This window comes from Euprymna scolopes, chromosome 11, assembly GCF_053919585.1.
Source record: "Euprymna scolopes isolate OS-2025 chromosome 11, ASM5391958v1, whole genome shotgun sequence".
NCBI classification, from domain to species: Eukaryota; Metazoa; Mollusca; class Cephalopoda; order Sepiida; family Sepiolidae; genus Euprymna; species Euprymna scolopes.
Genome location: NC_136492.1, coordinates 100830089 through 100850394, shown reverse-complemented (window position 1 = coordinate 100850394; position 20306 = coordinate 100830089). Strand labels below are relative to the sequence as shown.

The 20306-nt window shown below is 38.8% G+C and overlaps 1 protein-coding gene and 1 long non-coding RNA gene across 2 annotated transcripts; both read right to left on the bottom strand.

The window, feature by feature from the left end:
- Nucleotides 1-5491: 5491 nt before the first annotated feature.
- On the bottom strand, nucleotides 5492-17392 carry LOC145288000 (uncharacterized). Its single transcript, XR_013869249.1, has 2 exons — nucleotides 17201-17392; nucleotides 5492-7675 (listed from the first exon to the last, which is right to left on the bottom strand). It is a non-coding gene; the product is annotated as an uncharacterized LOC145288000 (long non-coding RNA).
- LOC145288189 (uncharacterized) lies at nucleotides 6601-7377 on the bottom strand. The gene has a single exon (XM_080136238.1). The coding sequence runs from the start codon at nucleotides 7375-7377 to the stop codon at nucleotides 6601-6603; it is 777 nt and encodes a 258-aa protein (XP_079992364.1).
- Nucleotides 17393-20306: the final 2914 nt, after the last annotated feature.

Genomic DNA, 20306 nt, shown 5'->3' with positions numbered 1-20306 from the left:
AGTTGTTGTATAGGGAAATCTACACAGACAGACAGACACTTTCAATTTTATCGATATACTAGCATTTAAGTCCGGCGTTGCCCGGGTGTTTGGATGTGTACGTTAAGCAAAAAAAAAAGAAGTGGTAGTAGGGTTGGATCAAATACTGACTTTTAACAATTGGAATACAAATACAAATACTTTCGTTTAGGTTACCAGAAATACAAATACAAATACGTTTATTCCTAAGTCTAAAAATACAAATACAAATACTTTTATTCCTCAATCTCAAAATAAAAATAAAAATACAATAACTGATTTAAGCAAAAACAAATATAAGTACTTTTTTTCAAAGTAATAAAGAAATCTGAAAGTATGCAAAAAAAAAAAAGAAGAAAAAGAAAAGAAATATTTCCTTCCAAATTTGACATCTACATTACATTCTATATCATGTCCTCATTGCATTTTATTATCATTAGAGCTCTGAAAGTTTCCGGGCCAAGTTTGGCTCCGTCTGGGGTATAAAAATTACCAGCCTTGCTGAAAACTCTTTCAGATGGTGCCGATGTTGCACAGCACCCTAGAATATTTCTGGCGAAAGGCTTCAAAATGTTGAAGCCCTTGTTTTCCCGCCAGTACCTCAGTGGGTTGACGTCACAAGCCAGAACAGTAAGTGCTGTCGGCGCGGCGCTAAAGATAAGTATTATTTCCAAATGAACCTAGCCCTAAAAAAAATACTAACTCTGACATTTCTTCTCTTTTAAATTTCTTATTTGTTTTTGTAATTATGTGTATTTTAATTTATATATGCATTTTGTCTTTTCTCTGGTTAGCTTTTTAAATTTTATTTTAATTTATATATGCATTTGTCTTTACTCTGGTTAGCTTTTTAAATCCCCCCCCCCCAAGCAAAACTCAATCACGTTCTCTTCCAGCTAAAATAATTTCCACGCTCTGTACTAAGACTAGAGATAAAATAGCATTAGGCCAAATAAATGTTCCGAAATTAGCACAAACATGGATTTCTTTTCTACCGTAGAAGTGAGAAGAACTTTATTTAAGTAATATACTTAATATCTACAATTACCATATGCTCGCTTGTATTAATAAAGAGGCCTCGTTGATATCTCTACCAAACCACTGGATATGGCCTTTAATTGTTACTATAATTGTAACTGAAATCTACAGTGATATTAGCTGCGGCAGTAGGACTTATTTCTGAATAGATACGTTGTCTTATCCCCAACCCAACCTTAATGACTGCCTAAAAATATGAATTCTGAATCACGATGAAATAATTGTTTCTCTTTACCTCCAAGACGACTGTCTATGTCTAATCTGCATGCAAAATAGGGGAAAGGAAAGGTAGATTTTATTCTTTTCTCCCAAACTAAAACAATACTGTAAACTCTAAATCCAAATGAAACTTTACTGTATTCTGTAAGTAAATAACCCCGACCCTTGAAAGCTAACAATCTGCCCCCCTCTAGCTGCCACTAAAACCCTACATTATGCATACGCCTTAGTAGTGGAATCCTTAACCTCAAGTTCCTAACTCACATACTAACCGCCTAACGGTCTTCACTAAACATCTATACATTTCTACCCCTGACATACATTAGAGTTCATTCCTATCCAGTTAGGTACTTACCAGCCAAAGTATGCACTCGGATGCAAAGTGATCTTCATTACATAGCAATTGCCTCTTCCTAGATGGTTCTGCAACAAACAATACTAAACCAATCCGATACTTCCTGCCATGCAAAACTCTCTATGACTCTTAAATGAAAACTGAAACTATCTCCCCCTGAATAGTGGAAACACTGACAACTCCTATTTGCATCTACTGAAAACTCGCCCAAATATATATTACTTAATTATACATACGAAATACACCATAACCTAAAATGTACCTCCAGTTACACCCTGAGTACTGCACCTACACCCTAACCTCCGTAAACCTAAATATACAGTGACTGGGCAAAATTTCTTAGCTCAATTCCTAATACCTACTCAAACTATAACGTTATCCTGAACCCAAACTAACATAAAGTTATAAAAAAAAAAAAAATGAAAAACCTAAGGTAAAAGTCCTAATCCGCACTAACACTTTTCTAACAAGCTTCCCCTCAAAACTGCTCCCACTGCATGCCCCTAAATCATTTTGAGGAGTGTAATTATTCATTAGATATATAACCTCTACAAACTAACCCTGTAACATTAACTAACAAGCCTCCCCACAAAACCGCTTCCATTGCATACCCCTAAATCACTTTGAGGAGTGTAACTATTCATTAGATATATAACCTTTACAAGCTAACCCTGTAACATTAACTAACCACACGGGGTCGCAGAAATACCTGGAGTAGGACCCAGGCGCGGAGCAAACCCTCTCAGGGCTGATGGACCCAGTAGATCTTCCCAGATCACCCGTCTAGGAGAAGGAAAACTCTGAAACTAAACCAAAGGGGAGGGAGGCCTCTCCAGTTTTGGACGATAACCTTCCTAGAGCTGGTGACTCAAACAAATTACCGGTCTGCAAACCTAAATTGCTTAAGGAGTAGATAGGCTCTGTCTATCGCCGGCTTCCATACTCCTTCTTTGCCTATTAGTCAGGCGCAGAGACACTATCACAGATGAATCGACAAAACACTTAGTGGTAGATCTTGTTTCTTGTCTAGGGCATTGACACATCCCACCCCTCATAACTGGGCACTTGGGAGTGCTTGAGTACCATGCATGCCTGTTAGATTGGGGTGATCTTCTTCTGATGGGCTGAGGGTACCAGATTGACAGTTCCTGGCTGCTGTTTCCGATGGTAGTACAGGCGCCCTAACTCTTTGGTAGCACTTAGAGCGGCTGCTCCATCAACAGTTGTATAATATCGAGTTGTTTGTAGTGCCATGTTGCGCATGGAAAGGGACCCTGTACTCATCCCGATGGGCTTTCCCGAGGCCACAGTCCTAGTTGAAGAAAGGTCAGTCAATGGTCTGATTGTGTTGCATGTCTGATATCCTGCATAACCTCTTGTTCAGCTCCCCCTCACCTAAATGAAACTCTTTAAAAACATGATGACACTACAATCAAAAAATAAGCTCAAACCAGGCCTAGGGACAAACAAATTCAACTTGCCTCCTCCCTTGATGCTTGCATTCACTAACATCCGTGGGCTTAGAACTAATTTAGCTGATGTTGAAGCATTTCTCCTAACAAATACCCCGGATATCTTAGCACTAAGCGAGACTAACCTACACTCCTCCATCCCCTCTAACTACTTTAACATGCCTGGCTATGTTCCACTCTGCCGTAAGGACTCTGACAGACATATGCACGGACTTGGAGTCTACATTCATAACACCCTCCCCCTGACTAGAGAAAGAAACCTAGAAACGGACGATCAAGCCTTTATGTGCTTTACACTAAACATACAACACAATATTAGCTACTTTTATTTTCTCTACTGCTCTCCCTCGACCCAGGATTGCACCATAATAAACAAAGTCTCTGACAGCATAGACACAACACACTCCCTCGACACTAGCGCACAAGTACATGCATTTGGTGACTTTAATGTTCACCACATAAACTGGCTTGGATTCTCTACTCACACAGATGCAGCGGGCAGCACAACACATATCTCACTCCCTATCACAAATGGTTACGTTTCCAACCCGTTTCCCTGACCAGCAAGAACAACAAGCATCACTTCTAGATCTGTTTCTGACTACAATTCCCGAGGATTGTACAACAAATGCTGACAGCCCACTCGGGAACGCTGACCATGCAGTGATAATGGTAGAAATCGCCCTAAATTCTAGACCCAAAACTGAAGAGCCAGTGCTCAAAACAACGAGATATTATAAAAAGGCTGACTGGGAAGCCATCAGAGATTTTATCAGAGATGCCCCATGGGGAAATATTTTTTCTCTTCCTGCTGAACAGTGCGCAAATGAGACCACTGAATGGTTCAAAACAGCAATGGAAGCACATGTTTCCCATGCGGAAATTTTATAGCAAGCCCCACTCTCCCCAATGGTTTACGTCGACTTGCGCAACTGCCATTGCTCAAAGGCATCATGCATACCACAGATTTAACCGACATAAGTCCAGTTCAAACAAACATAGAAGCTAGAAATAACGTTAAGAAAGAAATAGTGACAGCAAAGAGAGAATTTACTGAAACCACTAAAAAACGCATTGAAGCACAAAAATTAGGAAATCGTGACTTCTGGAAAATCTACAACAGTGTAGCAAATAATGGGCAATCAACAATTCCCCCGTTAACCAACAATCACGAGGTTGTTTGCTCAGCAACCAACAAAGCTAATATGCTTGCCAGCCGGTTTGCCTCGAACTCCACACTGGACCCTTCCAACCACCCCCGGTCTGACTTTCCTTTGCAGACAGACGCCACGCTAAACGATCTAAAAATCACCCCTGCTCAGGTACATGCTATCATAAAAAATCTTGACACTTCAAAAGCATGTGGACCTGATCTCATCCCAGCTGTACTATTAAAAAAGTGCTCAGCCAAAGTAGCTCCAGTTCTCTCCAAACTCTACAACAAATGCCTTAAAGAATCATGTTTTCCGGGCTGTTGGAAAACTGCTTCTGTGGTACCAATATTCAAGAACTCTGGCGAAAGAACTGACCCATCAAATTATCGCCCCATTAGCCTCCTCCCACTTTTCGCCAAAATATTTGAGACCATAATTAACCATGCTCTAGTCCGGCACCTTACAGATGCTAAACTTCTGAATGACAAACAATATGGATTTAGACAAGCCCGTTCCACAGCTGACATCCTCACTGTAATCTCTGAACGTGTATACCATTCACTGGACAAAGCGGGGGAGGGCAGAGCGGTAGCTCTAGATATATCTAAGGCTTTTGACAGGGTATGGCACCAGGGTCTCCTCAGGAAAATTAAATCATACGGTATCACTGGTAGAATACTTAACATAATTAAATCCTTCTTAGATAAGAGAAAAATCCAGGTTGTCCTCGACAGTCGTACATCTAAACAGTGTGATATAAATACAGGAGTGCCTCAGAGGTCTATCCTTGGACCTCTATTGTTCTTAATATTTATTAATGACCTCTCCAACAAAACTGCATCTGAGATGGGTATATATGCTGATGACACTACACTCTATAACAGTCATGACAGGAAAACAAATGAACACATATCTAAAGAAATGGCAAAAACACTAGAGGATGACCTCCAATCTGTAGTGGCATGGGGACATAAATGGATGGTCACATTCAATGCTGCCAAGACTAAACTGGTTTCCTTCAATAACTACAAGAAACCTTCTCTGCCACCAATAGCAATGGCCAGTGACTCCCTGTCTGAGAGTACATCTTTCGAACTGTTTGGCCTAACGTTCACAGGAAACATGAGCTGGAACAATTATATTGAAAACATTGCCAGGGCTGCTGCAAAAAAGGTAGGCTCTCTCTACCATACTAGAAAACTACTGACACCTGAAAGTATCCTGTATCTCTATAAGGCCACCATTCACCCATGTATGGAGTATTATTGTCACATCTGGGCTGGTGCATCTACTACTAGTCTCTCGCTCCTAGACAAGGTTAAAAAAAGAGTCGCCAATCTGATAGGCCCTGAACTGGCATCTAAGCTTCAGCCTCTGTCCTATCGACGAAACGTTCCATCCCTCTGCTTGTTCTACAAGTATTTTAATGGTGAATGCTCTGACGAAGACACTTGTGCCCCCACGACGCAGACACCCTCGACAAACCCGACAGGCAGCTAAATCCCACCCCCACACAGTAGAGATCCCTAGATGTAAAAGATCTTTCTACTCCAGTAGTTTCTTCCCCAGAACCGCTACTCTGGAATTCCATTCCAGGATCCTGCTTCCCTAACTGTACTGACATGCAGAAGTTCAAGTGCAATGTGAACCGACATCTTGCTGCCCAAATCCCTACACAGTGTCCCAGTAGTTGCTGACCCTGATAGTAGCCCCCTACACCAAAGTGGCAATGTGCCTTTTTTGGGGTGAAAATATAATTTAAAAAAAAAAAAAAAAAAAAAAGAACACCTTCTTCTAAGTAGGAATCGAGTTCTGCCTTTACCGCTGTAGTGTCGCTTGTTGATGGACTTACATTTAGCTTTCCAGCTGGTGGCATGTAGGCAAAAAGACGAGGGTGTTTTGCACTCATGTCAGCCTTGTCTTGATTTGTGTTCACGGTCATGAAAGACTTCCTCTCTTGAACTGTGTTCTTCAAAGACAACTGAGTTGACTGCGAAATAATTGGGTCTACAATCTTCGAAATATTTTTCATTTTAATTTCCTCACATGACAGCCATGACAGCTTAAACCTGGGGTCCATGACAGCTGCAGCAATGACATCAGTCCTATCAAGAAACGGATGCAATCTCTTTTTGATAGAAGACTGTAGTGCATTAGCCAAGTTTAAGCAGTAGGTTGGTTTACTTTCCATGAATAGTTTGAGGCTGTGTTCAAGGCCAAATACAACTGGTGCAACGCAAGAAAGTGTCACCATGTTTTCTCCTTCCACTTGCGACATCGCCTCTTGGAATGGGTCCAAAATTTGCACCACTTCTTTTAGCATTGCTATTTCCACTACTTTCAATTATTGTACGTTCTTGCACGATCCTAGGAGACAAATAGCTGAGTTGACGCCATTAACATCTTTGAGGACTGACTTAAGCATAGTCAATTGAGAGTTCCATCTAGTAGCATTAGCAGCCTGCAGTGAAACCCCAATATTTTCCAAGAACGGTGCTACCACAGTAGATCGCCGTATTGCAGCTACATTACTACAGCACTTGTGTATCACAGTAGCAATTGCGCTGCTTCTGACATTGGGATCATTGAAAGCATCTTGTATGCAGATTTGTTGTGTGTGTGCAAAGCAACTGGACCGATCCGGTGGAAGGAGGGCAAGGGCTTCATTCAGATCAAGTTCTTCTTCCAAAATATCAACGTTATCTATGTCGCCATTTTCCTTGATACTCTCATTTTTCACAATGACACGCGACTTCAGCTCCCATGATGAGTTGATGAAGTGTACGGTGACACCAAGAAAAGATACCATTTTCCGATTTGTCCAGAGGTCTAGTGTCAGGTAAATAAGACTGAGGTTTTCAAATTCCTTTATCAATTGTGACTTAATGTCATTTGCTCTCTGCAGGAGTAAACTGCTTCTAAGTGTGGTTCTGCTTGGGAACACGAAGCGTAGTTCTGCTTCATGTAGAAGAGCTCTAAAAGTCTTACTTTCCACAATACTCAAAGGCAGTTGATCACATGCAATGGAGTCTAAGAGTTTCTTTACCATAGATCGTTGTGTGATGTGATTAGTGCTAAATTTGTTCTCTTGTAGAGGCTTGGTTTTGAAGAATGAAGTCATTTTGTGCTGCGGTGAATGTGATGCACAGCTCTCACTTATTCTTTTCCTCTGCAGCTTTCATTGTCTCATAATCAACATACTGAACTTTGTGAACTCTTCTGAGGTGGATAACTAGGTTAGATGTTGCCTTAGTTGATGCCGAATACGACTTCTTGCACTGCAAACAGTCAGCTATGAGATTCATGTCAGTAGACTTGCCATTAACAGAATAAAACTTTGCCAGTGTAGCTGATAGTTGAGGTAATTGTGGGTCCCCAAATGAATGGCCATCCGAAGTATCAATGTCTTTGTTATTCATCTGCAAAGAATAAAAATGAGAAGTGAGAATCAATTTAATTTTACTTAGTTATTATTATTATGAGTAGTAGTAGTAGTATTATCTTAGTATTATTATTATCATCAAAGTGTTATACACTAATGAGTTTTAATGTTGATATTTTAGGGTTCAGTCAGCATGGTGCCAAATAGAGACTGATGGCAGTACATAAACATATTGCTTTTCCAAACATGTACAATAGGGACCTCCACTTGTCACCACAGAATTACCCCCCCATGTGTAACACGATGTAACTTTATTATAAATTAATATTATCAATATAACTTTTGTACCATTTAAAAGAGGAAGGGCAAAATAAACTAGTAATAATATTTTAAAAATTCTTTAAGCGTACGAAAATAATTGAAGTGCGAGCCGAAAATCGTGTTTACAAAAATGTGGCGTTAAAAATAATATCGTCATGTAGTAATTATTTCGAAACGACGTCGAACGTGAAAATACACCCGTGTTTAATAAATCTACCAAAAATCAACTAATGGTCAGATTTTCATGAAATTTTCGATACTTATCCATTACTGAATGAAATTATACATAAAAGGAAGTTTTTGTGAAATATATTAAAGGGAAAATTTGTTTAGTGCGTATCCCCCCCATATTTCAAGTTTTGAAATTTTACCCAAATATATTCAAGTGTATAGAAATTTCTATTTGTTATGAAGCTTAAGAGTTCAAATAAGTAAAAAATATTTAATTATTACAGATTTAGGTGAACTATCATTGAACAACGTTACCTTGAAATTGCACTAAAAAAAATTATATAAATGTAATATTATCTTGTTATTGTTTTCAAATAGCGATTTTTCCAATTAATACTTACTATAGTCAGTTGAATTTCCCCCCAAAACAAACTTCCTAAAAATTAATTAATTTTTAAACGATTAAAAATCCATTATTTCAAAATGTTCCGTTACAACATAAATTTTTAATTAACGGCTGTGAATTTTGTTTTGAATATTAAATTATTATATAAACAGGACTCTTACCTGCTATTTTAGCGCAGGATGAAAACTCACTTAAAAATAATAGTATCCGAAAAAGTACATTTAAACCAGGTAACTCGTGTCTGATTCAGCCGTAAGATTATCGCGTAAAATATGGAAGCAGCTAATTACCAAATAAACTGTTTGACCGAAAGATTAGAATGTTCCAGTGTCATATAGCGCCAGGACCCCTAGGTTACGAAACGGTCATAGTTAGTAAGTTCCCCGCTGCAACAAAACCAAGTAGCCGTCTCTTATTGATCGTCTATGTTGTTTAGTTTTCTGGTTATGGTAACGGCCAAGACGGTAGTTATTTCCCCCTTGACTGTGCATTTTTCTCTCTCGGGGTTCTTCAGCTGTCATTTGCTTGTCATAATAACGATTCCGACTGAAAGAAAATTAACATGCACACAAAGATCAGACGTAACTCAGCATACCAAATCAAGACGTAAGACACGCTGGCTTTTTATATAAAAATATATTTTGTTTTGAAATTATTTTTTCTCGTTCTTGTACATCGAGATTTTTAATAGTTCAAAACTTAACAGTGGGACTTACTGTCGTTTCAGTGATGGAGAGGGGGGTGAAATGTTATGCTCGCGACAACACACGTCTTCTATTGGCGTCTCTCTCTCCTCTACCTCCCTCCTTCTCTACCTCGTCTTCTTCTGTTTCTCCTCTCTTCTGCTTCTACTCTCCTGGACTCCAAAAATCACCTCTTATATTAGCACATGTTTTTTTTTGCTTGGTTTTTTTCCACGCCATGCTACCTGTTGATCACTCTGCTCGATAATAGAGCACGCGTCTCCTGGTCACGTTTTGACAATCTTTCGCCGCATCTTGACCTAGAGACATCGCGACCCATTTCTCTTCAGCTGACCGATTATTGACTTTATTTATACACGTGAATCCATTTCTCATGCTAACTTAATATACATTCCAAACTTACAAGGTATGTCACGTTTCCTTGTTTCGTAAACAAAAAAAAAATCGTCGTCCGATTTCTCCGTTTACGACGTAATTATTTTTTTGTTTCAACTGGTGGACAATCGATTATTCGATGCCCACCTTTCCAATCTTTTATTATCTTTTTTTTTTTAAAGAAGTTTTTATTTTCAGTTATGTATCGGATGGTTCCAGTCATCCATTACATAGCACCCCTCCATTAACCATTTTTTTTTTTTTGTTTCGTCTGTCGATATTTCCAATACAATGTTCTAAATGTCACAATTTTTTCGATGGATTCCATACAAACACAAAAAAATTATAAAAAAATAATAACCAAAAAATAATAATAAAAAAAATAAAATAGCAACACAAGAAAGCACAAGGTCTCCCTTCGGTATAAGTGCATCCTCCGCACTTAACAGCGAAATATACGCTGCAACTTTACTCGTTTTACCGAATTGGTCGATGTGTCCAATATTTTCCACTACCTCGGCCTTTTAATTAATTGACTAATTAATTAAATGTGAGACTAACATTTTAATTACTTTTTTTAAAATGTGGGCAGCATATCGTACAAAATTTCGACCAGAACGCCAGGATCCTAAATGTTGGTGGCAACTCCAAACTCCCTTAATAAGGATTTTGCCTAAAATCGACAAAGTAACTTTCTTACCCAGTCCAAACATCCTGTTCCGCACTCCCGACCCGCAGCTTGATTATAATTTGAGTTTCCAACCCTCGTGCTAGCCCTAGCTACGGTTGGCTGGTCCCTATTATCATAATCAACACCACACGACCTGGGCACTAAGTTTAGTATATCATCCTCCGATATCTCATTAATTTCCTTAGCCCTTTCAGCCGTCATGCTGCGTGTTATTATTTTCCGTTCAATCAACGAGACCCTGTTTTCCTGACTTGGGGATTTTCGTTGATGGCGGTAGCTCTGTTGGGGATAATTTTCTTCCTCCCCACTAGAGGATTCCCTATCGGTACTACTATCCTCTACCGGTGCTGACAGGGTAGTTTTTCTACAGCCCTCTTGCTCGTTGGGGATATCCCATCCCTCCAGTTCAGCTTTTCGGAGGTGTTCCCCATGGGCTTTCATTACTGCCCCTGTCAGTTGACTCCTAATCCTATACGAGACTGGCCCCGTCTTTTCTATGACTACATAATATGGAGACCATCTTACGTCTAGCTTTCCCTTTTTCCTATTATTTTTATAATAAACTAAATCGCCAACTTGAAAATCGACTGCTTTCGTTTTCTCCTTGGCCCTATCTATCATTTTCTTCCTAGCTCTCTTTACATTGTTTCTGACTAATGTAAAGGTCCGATACATGTCCTGCAGAGTGATGTCATGATCCTCTTCCCCGTAGTAAATTCTACGCGGCCTCAGTTCTAACGGCAAGACAACGTCTCTGTTATAGAGCAAGTAATAGGGGGAGTACTTCGTTGTTTCGCTGACATGAAACCTTACAGCAGCCAGCATCTGGTTCAAGTACATGTCCCATGAACAGTCATTGTCCCCTATTTTCTTTGCTAGTACGTCATGCATCGTCCTATGGAATCTTTCTATTTTCCCGTTACTTTGCGGGTGGTAAAATGAGGTGGTCACGTGATCAACATTAAGCTATTCTAACGCCCTTTTCATGATCCCATTGACGTTCTCCGGTCCGTTATCCGTAAGTAACTGCAATGGTGCACCAAATCTGGGAAATATTTCCTCAATTAAGAGATGCACCACTGTCTCTGCCTTTTTATTAGGTACAGCGAAAGCCTCAGGCCAACCAATATACATGTCGATGAACGTGACTATGTATTGTTGCCTGACAAAGTCCTCGGATAGGGTCCGGAAATATCCAATGCAATCTTAGCAAAAGGAAAAGAAGGCATGTCGGTCTCTTGCATTTGAGGTTGTTGCTTCCTCAAATTTCTGGTCTGGCATGGGACGCATTTCCCTATGTGTTCGCTCACCTTCTTGAACAAACCCGGCTAGAAATACTTCTGTTTAATGGCGTGGAACGTTTTCTCCACACCCATATGACCATTCTCATCATGGTATTGAATCAATACCTTCATCATCAAATATGACGGGATATATAATCTAACTACTGGATCATCATCGGGTTGCGATAAATAATATATGATATCGTCCAGTATGATGTACTTTTTTTCTTCCATCTTGAACGTTTTACCGCTCCTCATCCGTTTCTTTAATTCGACGATCTGACTATCAGCGTCTTGTTCTTTACACATATCCAAACCTGATAGTGTAGGACGCTCGCTTTCTACTGGTGAGTTTTCGTCATCCTTATGCGATACAAACTCTCTTGGTTCAAAACGATTCAAGTTTATCGCACTCACCGTATAATTCCTTTCATCTATTTCTACTAGAGGATCGTCTTCATCCCGACTCGCATTTACCGCACGGGATAAGAGATCCGCACAGACGTTATCCTTTCCTTTCAGGTACTGTATGGTGTAATCATAGCCAGCCATACTCAAAGCCCACGTCTGTATATTTTTATTCTGTATCGGAGATTTCAGCAAGTACTCCAATAGTCTGTGATCCGTGTAGATGGTGAACGTAGCACTGTGCAAGTAGTGATGCAGCTTATTTAAGGCATAGTGAATCGCATATGCTTCCTTCTCTATCGTTGACCATCTAGTCTGGGTATCTGACAACTTATGAGATAGAAAATAAATGGGTTTCTCTAACTCCCGACCCTCCTCTGGATTGTAGACCATTTGAGACAAGGATGCTACGATCGCATAATCGGAGGCATCTGTGTATAGTCTGTATCCTTTGTTAGTGTCCAGGTATGCCAACGTCACCATCTCTGCAAACTTCAATTTCAATCGATTAAAAGCAGATTGACATGCATCGTCCCAACAGAAACGTGCATGCTTCCTAGTTAACCAAATTAACGGTTCGGCGATTACGGAAAAATCCTTGATAAACCGCCTGTAATAGGATGTCATGCCTATAAAGGATCGAACCTGCTTCACAGTAGTCGGGGTCGAAATTGCTTGAATCGCTTTAACTTTGTCCCCATCCGGCTGGATACCTTTCTCACTCACTCGGAATCCCAAATATTGCACTTCCTTGCCGAAAAACTCACACTTCGCCGCCTTTAACCTTAAGTTATGCCTACGTAAGCTACCTAGCACCTTTTCTATATGCCTAACATGTTCCTTCTTTGTTTTGGAGAATATTAAAATATCATTCAAATAAGGCACGGCGAATTCTTCCTGTCCCTGTAATACTACGGACATTAGCTCCTGGAACACTCCTGGAGTGTTAGCAAGTCCGAATGGTATTACATTAAATTGGAACAGTCCTCTATGACAGGTGAATGCGGTTTTCTCTTTATCCTTTTCGTTCAACTTTACCTGCCAATACCCTGATTTCAAATCCAACTTTGAGAAGTATTTTGCTGACCCAAGCGAAGCTAGTATATCATCAATTACTGGTAACGCTCGGGCATACTTCTTTGTTATCTTGTTCAGGGCCCTAAAATCTACACAGAACCTCTTTTTTACTAGTACTATCGGGAAACTCCATGGACTGTTTGACCTCTCTATAACCCCTGCCTGTAGCATTTCCTCTAGCGCTATATTAACTTCCTCCCGTTGCTTGAAAGGTGTTCTATAAGGGGTTTTCTTTATGGGATCGTTTTTTCCTGTATCGATCCTCATCTCTACTGTGTCAGTCCAGCCTAAGTATTTATCCTCTGTGACGAATAAATCCGTGTTTCGTCGCAGGACTATCTACATCTTTCCTAAATTCCTCCGGCACCTTTATGCCGTCAAGGTTACTCTTGTTTCCCGACTTCCTTTGTTTATTTGGCTTTGATATCGCCATTACTACTTCTGTTCTACTACATGTACCTATCTTGTAATCTTTCCTTAATTTTATTGTCTGATTTGTACTATTCATGATTAGTAAGGGAAAGCTTTTCCTACCTTTTATTGTGACTACTGTGTTCGCTACCGATATACCACTTAAATCACTTAGGAAGCCCTTATCTATCTGTACCACTTCGTAGTCTAAACCCTGACCGTTTTTCATTCCGGCACAAGCTGTGCACGCATGTAAATGCTGCGGTTTTAGGATGACATCATGTCTTAATCTAACTATACTAGAAATATGAGCCTCTTCTTGCAGCACTATGTACTCGCCGCCTAATCGAATTGCTCCTAAATCAAAGTACATTCTAACACCATTTTGCTTGAGCCAGTCTCGGCCCAATATGATGTTCCTATTTAGGTTTTCTGTCACTACGAAATCATGTGGAATGTACTGGCTTCCTACTTTAATCTGCAAACGCACCACTCCTTGCATTAAGAGAGGTGACTCGTTTGCAGTCCTTAAATTCATCTCTATTTTCTTTATCTCAGGCTTCTGTCTGAGCCCTTCTTACACTGTACTTTTATTACCGAAATTTCTGAGCCAGTGTCTACTAATGCTCTAAACTTATTTTTCTCTATTTTAATAGGGATGCAATTAGCGGCGCCCATATGTCCTACTATCTTCATCTGTTCACCCCCCTTCCTCTCGCTGGGCATCTTGCGAGTGGGGGTGGCTCATTTTCCGACTTAGGGAAAGTGCAGTTCCTGGCTATATGGCCTTTTCTGCCGCAATTGAAACACTTAATCCCCGGCCAAGGGCTCTCCGTTTCTCTTGCCTTGAAGCCGGGTCCCCTATTAAATCCTCTATAATTCCCATGCCCCCTATCTGGTTCTGGGAATCTCTTTTTCCCTATCGCTTCTACGTTCTTCTGGCGTCTACTATAGTTAATTTCCATAGGTTCTTCTTCTCAGACATTGCCTCTTATACGGGTTTGCCACCGTTCCTTGATTAGGGCCTTTTCATAGGCTACTTTGAGGTCCGATGCTTCCTCCCTCATGACAGCGATTTTGACTTCTCTGTCATATAGCCCCTCGATGAAGAAACCTATCACTTGGCTTTTTACTACTACATTGTTCGTATCTAGGCTACCATACGAACCTTCAGCCAAGCGCACTAACCTCTGCATGTAGTCCTGCAGAGTTTCGCTCCTACCCTGTCTAATATTTGCCAACTCCCTCATAAATTTGGTAGGATTTTCCTGGACTCCAAAATAATTATCTAAAGCTCATTTCAAGTCTACCCATGCCAAACTCGCATTGTTGGTTAGCAGACTTGAAACAAACTGTCCCACTGGGCCAGCCGTAGTTAATAATGCTAACTGACATTTCTCTTCCTCCGTTTGTCTAATTATTCTACTATACTTCTCTATATCACTAAGCCACCTACTGTATTTGTGCGATTGTCGAGAGTCTAAAGTTTTTATTTTCGCTAATAACGCCTCCCCCCTCAGAGAGTTCGAAATGGCCTTCCCTACGTTGTGTAGTTCAGCCCCTAGGATCTGCGCGAAATCCATAAAAATATGCTGTTCCATTTTCGAAAATTATTTACTCAATACTCTAATTATTATGAGAAAGAATTAAAGAAAAACCAAAAAAAATTTTTTTTTTTTCAACACAACTTTTAGAGACGAGGTTACGAAAAATATTGAAAAAAAAATCACTGACCTTGCCTTTTCCTTGCGTGCGTTTTTCTCTTCGTTTTGGTCAGATTAGTCTTTTGTTGTTTGTGTGGTAACCGTTGTTTTTGTGTAAGAGTTCTTTCGTGTAATAGTTTTTCGTGTAAGAGTTCTTTCATATAATAGTTTTTTCGTGTAAGAGTCTTTTCTTCATGTAAGAGTTTTTTTCGTGTAAGAGTTTTTTTTCGTGTAAGAGTTTTTTTGTGTAAGAGTTTTTTCGTGTAAGAGTTTTTTTTTTTTTTGTTTTTTTTTTAAAGGTATGAGTGAACCGGTCGTAGGGCACCAATTAGTTTTTATTATATATACCCCAGGTTCGGTTTTTGCATCGCTGATGCAAAACTGGCTCACGGCACCAGATAGGTTTTGTTATATAGCGCCAGGACCCCTAGGTTGGGAACGGTCGTAATTAGTAAGTTCCTCGCTGCAACAAAATCAAGTAGCCGTCTCTTATTGATCGTCTATGTTGTTTAGTTTTCTGGTTATGGTAACGGCCAAGACGGTAGAGTTATTTCCCCCTTGACTGTGCATTTTTCTCTCTCGGGGTTCTTCAGCTGTCATTCGCTTGTCATAATAACGATTCCGACTGAAAGAAAATTAACATGCACACAAAGATCAGACGTAACTCAGCATACCAAATCAAGACGTAAGACACGCTGGCTTTTTATATAAAAATATATTTTGTTTTGAAATTATTTTTTCTCATTCTTGTACATCGAGATTTTTAATAGTTCAAAATTTAACAGTGGGGCTTACTGTCGTTTCAGTGATGGAGAGGGGGGTGAAACGTTATGCTCTCGACAACGCACGTCTTCTATTGGCGTCTCTCTTCTCTACCTCCCTCCTTCTCTACCTCGTCTTCTCCTGTTTCTCCTCTCTTCTGCTTCTACTCTCCTGGACTCTAAAAATCACCTCTTATATTAGCACATGTTTTTTTTGCTTAGTTTTTTCCACGCCACGCTACCTGCCGATCACTCTGCTCGATAATAGAGCACGCGTCTCCTGGTCACGTTTTGACAATCTTTCGCCGCATCTTGACCTAGAGACATCGCGACCCATTTCTCTTCAACTGACCGATTATTGACTTTATTTATACACGTGAATCCATTTCTCATGCTAACTTAATATACATTCCAAACTTACAAGGTATGTCACGTTTCCTTGTTTCGTAAACAAAAAAAAAAATTGTCGTCCAATTTCTCTGTTTACGACGTAATTATTTTTTCGTTTCGACTGGTGGACAATCGATAATTCGATGCCCATCTTTCCAATCTTTTATTATCTTTTTTTTTTAAAGAAGTTTTTCTTTTCAGTTATGTATCAGATGGTTCCCGCCATCCATTACATAACACCGGTCAATTAACTTCCGTCGAGAATTCTGTTAACTACGAATTATTCTCAAGTAGCATTCAAGTAAAAGAAATGCACTTTCATAGAAATAATGTAAACTGTTCCAAAGTACTAAAAAATAAACAAGTAACAGTAATATGTCTACTGAACTAGAAATATACATTACTGTACCTTCTGGTCTTCCGTAGATGCTAAAAAACAGACGTAATATTTTATTTATATGTAACATTTTCAACCCCCACTAAATAAAAACAGATTTTTCAAAATTATTTCTCATAATAATGATCAATATTTTTTTATATTCCGATAATTTAATCTTTACGTAAACTATCTGAATGAAAAATAAATTCTTATTAATAAAATTACAGTATTAAATAGTATTTCAAAGTAAACACAGTTTGTTATTGTTCGGCGAGGAACGCATATATTTAGCGAAAGTTCACAAAGAAATGGAGGTCCCTAATGTACAATAAGTATGAATAAATCTGATCAAAATTCATTCAGAAAATACTTTATGGTAAAAAAATGATAAATGATACATAAAATTTGGGTGTACGGGAGTAATTGAAAATTAAAATTTGGAAGAGAATGAACACACACACACAAACAAATAAACAACTTACCTCCATAATGGCAAAATTGAGGTATTACAATGTGTCGTCGCTCTTCAATATCTTCAGCTGGGCAATGCTGTCAGTAAATGAATAAATTGAAACTACTTGACTCAGTCAGACTTACCGTCACGCAACTAGTAGCAACGTGTGTGACTGGAAGTGGACAGGGCTGGTAGCCTGGTACACGTACGCAACATGTATGTGAACTGTCATAGTTCGTCTGTGTGACGTACATCCTTCTCTCTCTCTCTCTCTCTCTCTCTCTCTCTCTCTCTCTCTCTCTCTCTCTCTCTCTCAAATATAAATACAAATGCAAAATACTATTTTCCTGGATGCCATAATACAAATACAAATGACTTTTTCTTGTGATGTTAAAATACAAATACAAATACAATTACATTAAAATACAATTGAAATACAAATACAATTGTATTTGATCCAACCCTAGTAGGAAGTCAGGCTCAAACCCGTACTGCAAAGAAGGAAAAGAATGGGGAAAAAACCCTGACGTTTATGCTGTTACGATCACCGCCAAACCGGAAGTGACATTTTTTAAAAATTTAGGCTAGACAATCGAAAGGAGAGGATGACTTTAAAAAATATTGGTGAAAAAAGCGACCTCCCCCTGTAGAAATGTGCCCAGTTTAAATAAAGATATTAATGTTTTTAGCCAATTTTTCAATATTTGTTGTCTGAAAGGTTGAACTTAAAAACGATACTGATCTTGAGAAAATCCGTCGCCTCTGTCGAAAGTGTTGGGCAGACATGCAAACATACATACATACATACATACATACATACATACATACATTTATATATTGGTAACTAAATATTTTCGACACAAACCGATGAAAAAGCTTGCCCTATCCAGAATTTGTCTTAGTAATTTGGTTGAGACCACAGAGGTCAAATATATTAAAACTTTGACCCCTACTATGACCCCTTAACATTTATTGTTTTGGGCTCAAATCAAGTTATTAAGTTGGATCCATGTCCAAGGAACCTATATCTAAAATTTTAAGTGTTTATACCCAAAATTGGCGGAGGAGTTTGGTAGAGTTCTCAAAGGTCAAATCGTTGAACTTTGACCCCTTAACAGCCAAATTTCTGGCCTAAAACCGATCACAAAGATTTTCCCAAATCTCAGTACCCTGTATATCAAATTTCGAGTCTGTAGTAATTGACAGAGTTATTGCGTAGGGAAATGTACACATACAGACACACAGACACTTTCACTTTTATATATATATATATATATATATATGCGACGTTCTTTGTGTAAACAAATCGAGCGGAGCTATTTGTACAATGTCAAAACATCATTAACTCATTATCCACACAGCATCATTAACTCATTATCCACACAGCATCATTAACTCGTTATCCACACAGCAACAGCCGTATAGCGCAATGGTGAGAAGCCTTAGCTGTCATTTGGGCGGTCAGGTATGGATCCTGGCTTGAGGCAGTTGCCTGTCCAGCCGCACTGATGAGCTGTGAAACAGCGAAACACTACTGTATGTTGATAAATATATATATATATATATATATATATATATATATATATATATATATATAGTAAGTTATAAAATATATATGGCGATTAAGCTACACAGAATATTCCGGGTTTCATCCACGCTAGGATTCATCAAGCTTACATATATAAATATATATATATATATATATATATATATATATATATATATATATATATATATATATATACGGCTGCTGCTGTGTGGGTAATGAATTAACGATTTTTTTACATCATCCAAATGCCTGTGTTCAATTTGTTTACACAAAGGGCGTTGCATATATATAAAAGTGAACGTGTCTGTGTGTCTGTGTACATTTTCCTTCTCAATAACTCTGTCAATTTTCAGTCTACAGACGCGAAATTTGATATACAGGGTACTGAGGTTTGGTAAAATCGATGTGATCGGTTTTCGGCCAGAAATTTCGCTGTTAAGGGGTCAAAGTTCCACGATTTGACCTTTGAGAACTCTACAAAACTCCTTCGACAATTTTCGGTCTAAACACTTGAAATTTTAGATATAGGTTCCTTGGACATGGATCTAACTTAATAACTTGATTTTAACCCAAAACAATAAATTTTAAGGGGTCATAATAGGGGTCAAACTTAAAAAAATTGACGTTTTTTTTTTTTTGCTCAGCATACACCTCCAAACACCCGGACACTCATGCTAGTCCATCTATATATCTTTAAAAGTAAAAGTGTCTGTCTGTTTGTGTGTGTGTGTGTGTGTGTGTGTGTGTGTGTGTGTGTGTGTGTGTGTGTGTGTGTGTGTGTGTGTGTGTGTGTGCGTGTGTGTACATTTCCCTACGCAATAACTCTGTCAATTTTAAGTCTACATACTCGAAATTTAATATATACGGTATTGAGATTTGGGAAAATCGATGTGTTCAGTTTTCGGCCAGAAATTTGGCGATTAATAGGTCAAAGTTCAATGATTTGACCTTTGAGAACTCTACCAAACTTCTCCGACGATTTTCGGTCTAAACACTTGAAATTTTTAGATATAGATTCCTTGGACATGGATCTAACTTAATAACTTGATTTGAGCTCAAAACAATAAATTTTAAGGGTCATAATAGGGGTCAAAGTTAAAAAAAATTGACCACTTTTTTTTTTTTGCTCAACATACATCTCCAAATACCCGGGCAACGCCGGGCACCGATGCTAGTATATCTATAAAAGTGAACGAGTCTGTGTGTCTGTCCATGTACATTTCCCTACGCAATAACTCTGTCAATTTTCAGTCTACAGACGCGAAATTTTATATACAGATACTGAGGTTTGGGAAAATCTATGTGATCGGTTTTAGGCCAGAAATTTGGCTGTTAAGGGCAAGGGGTCAAAATTCAACGATTTTACCTTTAAGAACTCTACAAAACTCCTTCGACAATTTTCGGTCTAAACACTTGAAATTTTAGATATAGGTTCCTTGGACATGGATCTAACTTAATAACTTGATTTGAGCCCAAAACAATAAATGTTAAGGGATCATAATAGGGGTCAAAGTTAAAAAAAAAAAAAATGAACTTTTTTTTTTTTTTTTTTGCTCAGCATACGCCTCCAAACACCCGGGCGCCC